The following is a 3,339-nucleotide window of genomic DNA, read 5'->3' on the forward strand; positions in this document are numbered from 1 at the left end:
CGTTGACGGCCGTGATGGTGACCGACTCGGTTGACGCGAGCAGCGGGGAGGTGCTTGGGCGCAAGCCTGAAGAGGTGCTTGCTGTTGATGGTGGAGATGACCTTGTCGTACGCCGCGGGCGAGGCCCCATCGGCAGTGGAGAGCTAATGAACGAGGTCAGTCAACGTTCGCTCGTCATACTGTAGTGAGTGACGGTGAGGATTGGAAGCCATTCAAATCAGAAGGAAGGCAACGGAAAATTTCGACATCGTTTTTGCGCTTTTCCGACAAGACGATAAAGGTTTACATCCGCAATATTTCATCATGAAAGGCACTGGTTGGTGGTGGTAGAGAGACAGGAAGCAGAAAAGAACGTACCATGACCTTGCGGGCAGCTGAGTCGAATTCCACCTTGCTGATGGATTGACCCAGCTTTATCTCGACATTGGGCTTGTCCTGCAGGCTCTTGGCGATCGCCTTGGGAATAGAACCCATGCCCTCGGGGAAGGCGATCAACGCTCCTTGGTGGCTCAGCTTGACCATGTCGCGGACCTCTTCGGTGAGAAGCTGCGTCACCAGAGCGAGTTCATGCGCGGGAAGATGAGCTAGGTGCGGAAGAGGCTCTTTCAGCCAGTAGTTGTGCCAGGGCTTGGGCATGACAGACTGCATGGACAGCCGGTCAATGTCGCCGCCCCATATACCGTGCAACACAGCCGAGGCGAACTGGTCGACGGTGCGAGACTCGCCCGCCGCCATGCGGAGGAATTCGCCGACAGACATGTCCTTGGGGAGACGCTGATCAGAGCGGTCCGCGAAGGTGCCGAGACGGTTGCGCTTCATACGCCAGAATCCCCTGAGCATGGGCTTCCAGAGAAGCTTGATCATGTTCTTCGGCGTGACGGCGGTGATGTTGCCATCAATGCGGACATAGCGCGTGCCGCCTGGCCTGAAGCTGGGCATGATGTCGAGGTCGTTGAGCTGTAGCAGGCCTCACGTTAGCACATGGCTCGACATGCGCGAGACAAGCGACAAGCGGGAGGAGACAACGCACCAGAGTGAAGAGCACCAGGTCATCCATTTTCCAGGTGTCCCGGGCATAGCTCCGCAGAGTGCGAGGGCCGCGCTCAAACTGCACGACGCTCTTCTGACCATTCTGCTCAAACTCGACCTTTTGAGTGTCTAGCCAGCCACCGATGCGATCACTCGCCTCATAGACGGTGATCTTAGTGCCGACAGGCACCGACTTGGCAAGGAAGTGTGCCGTCGTCAGGCCTGTAATGCCACCGCCAATGACGGCGATGTTTTGCGGCTCGCTTGTGGCGTGCGTCGCGAGGCCACGTCGCCGAGCAGAAAAGACGCTCACCGACGTAGCACCGTAGGCCATACAAGTCGGCCGAGACTTCCGCGGCGCAGCGGTCATCAGGGTCCGAGAGGCCACGCGTGTGTACGCGGCTGCGGCGGTGATGCCATGGCTGCGGTGGAGGGCTTTGTTGCAGAGCATGGTGGAGTGGTGTGTTCTCAGCATGGACAAGAATACATCTTCGCCGTGTCTATGGACCATTGAGTAGCTCAATGGTTTGAGGCACGGGATGGGGAGGGGATATAGGATGCTGTTGACGAAAGTCGGCTGATGGGGGGGAAGAGGAGGGAGAGAAAAAAAGTTAAGCTTTCCGTGTCGTTTGATGATGAACTGACCTCGCGATCCACTGGAGCTCGGCTACCTTAGCGACCCAATCAAGCCGGGCAGGTGCCTGCTGACTACGTGGTCTTGGCACGTACAGTGCGCGGGAGCCATGCCTGGGTCAGAAGTGAAGGCTGTTCTGGATGTATTTTTACAACCACGTCGGCTACATGGGCAATCAAGCAGGTTCGGCTTGAGATGGGGTTTTATTTCATTATGTCTTGTTTCATGCTACCACAGAATAGAGTTGAGTGACAAAACTTGATGCGAGGTTGCTGGGATGTTGACTACTCTCGTGGTGGATCATGATGTAAGGGTGAGTCTAGCACGTACGAATAGACAGCAATTCACAAAATCATTGGAATATGCGTACATGATTAATATGAAGATTAATGTGTGTCTCTTTTCTTGGATACATTTACGTGGTTTGAACTGGATGTTGCTCGTAACTGACGCGAGCAATAAAACAAGGCAGATGACTTGCTTCACACAGGTAGAGTATTATTTGGTTCCAGACACTACTGACAATCGGCAATGAACAGCATCCACAAGGCTCAGCTACACGGCCACTCGGCCTCCTCGGTTGGTCCTGCATCGCATGACATGGCTCAACGGAAGGCTGCAGTATAGTGTCATATATCACTGCTCACATCACCTCGAGACATCCCGAGTTTGAATGGTCACGGCAGCCTATCGTCAAAGAGAGCACACACAGCGAGTAGCAGCACGCGACGCACAACACAGCAGAGACGGCAGAGCCAGAGGGTAACGTGGACAGAAGATCAAAATTAGGCCATCGCCGGGCCGTCCCCCAACGCCGCTGAATGCCATGGCTCGTGAGCCCGATAGGTACAGGTACAACAGGATTTCTTTCATCATTCCATTTCCCCATTCGTCATCTTCCAAGTTTCTCCTGTCCCCCCCTCCCTCCAGCCCCGAGGGCGATCCGGCCCTTTCTCGCCGAGGAGACATAGTTTGAAAGAGAACAGTGGCTATTTGTTTTCCCCTTTTCGCTGGTTCCTCCTCCTCCTCCTCCTCCTCCTTTTCATATCTACGTAATCAGCTCCTGCTTCGCGACAACGTCATCCTCCTGTCCCATGGCGCTGTCCTCCGGGATCATGCTCTCATCCCCCTCGCCCTCGAGGACAAACTTGCGCTCGCTGACGTGGGCGGCACCGCCCTCGGGCGTCCAGACCTTGTCCTTGAAGCCGCCCTGCTGGCCCTCGTCGTGCGAGTAGGCGCAGTGGGGGTTCTTGCAGGGGTTGAAGCGGCACTTGACCTTGACGTGCGTGAACTTGCAGCCGGGCGTCGTGCAGCCCGAGCCGTTGCGGCAGAGGGGCATGTCGGGGTGCTTGAAGGGGCACTGCCGGGTTGGTGGCAGTTGGGGGAAGAACTTGCAGTCCTGCTCGCCCTGGTGGGCCAGCTTGGCGGCCGGCGAGGGGGTGTCGGCCGACGCACTTTCTGTTCTTGCAGGCGGCACCGAACGTGCACACGTCGTTCATGTCGACATGCGTGTTCGGCGGCCGCCGCTGGCGACTGGGGGGCCAAAACTTGCAGTCGGCGGTGGCTGCAGCGAGGTTGAACTTGCACACCGTGTCTTCGGGGGTTGGGGGGGGTCGCGCTTCGACATGTGGACGTCTTTCGCCCTCGGCGCCAGCCTCCGCCCTCGCCCCTCGGGG

At 57.1% G+C, this 3,339-nt stretch overlaps 2 protein-coding genes across 2 annotated transcripts in view; both read right to left on the reverse strand.

The window, feature by feature from the left end:
- The window catches only part of VDBG_04944 (conserved hypothetical protein), a gene marked incomplete at both ends in the record, with an annotated part of 2,085 nt that extends 605 nt beyond the window's left edge, over positions 1 to 1,480 (reverse strand). The window contains 3 exons of the mRNA XM_003005292.1: positions 36 to 143; positions 358 to 957; positions 1,031 to 1,480. Coding sequence (XP_003005338.1) covers positions 36 to 143; positions 358 to 957; positions 1,031 to 1,480 — 1,158 coding nt within the window. The remainder of the gene's footprint in view (positions 1 to 35; positions 144 to 357; positions 958 to 1,030) is intronic.
- A 1,231-nt stretch (positions 1,481 to 2,711) lies between these two features.
- Positions 2,712 to 3,339, reverse strand: part of VDBG_04945 (conserved hypothetical protein) — a gene marked incomplete at both ends in the record, with an annotated part of 1,647 nt that continues 1,019 nt past the window's right edge. Inside the window, one exon of the mRNA XM_003005293.1 lies at positions 2,712 to 3,126. Within this exon, the coding sequence (XP_003005339.1) occupies positions 2,712 to 3,126 (415 nt within the window). The remainder of the gene's footprint in view (positions 3,127 to 3,339) is intronic.

This window comes from Verticillium alfalfae, genomic scaffold (assembly GCF_000150825.1).
Source record: "Verticillium alfalfae VaMs.102 supercont1.5 genomic scaffold, whole genome shotgun sequence".
NCBI lineage: Eukaryota > Fungi > Ascomycota > Sordariomycetes > Glomerellales > Plectosphaerellaceae > Verticillium > Verticillium alfalfae.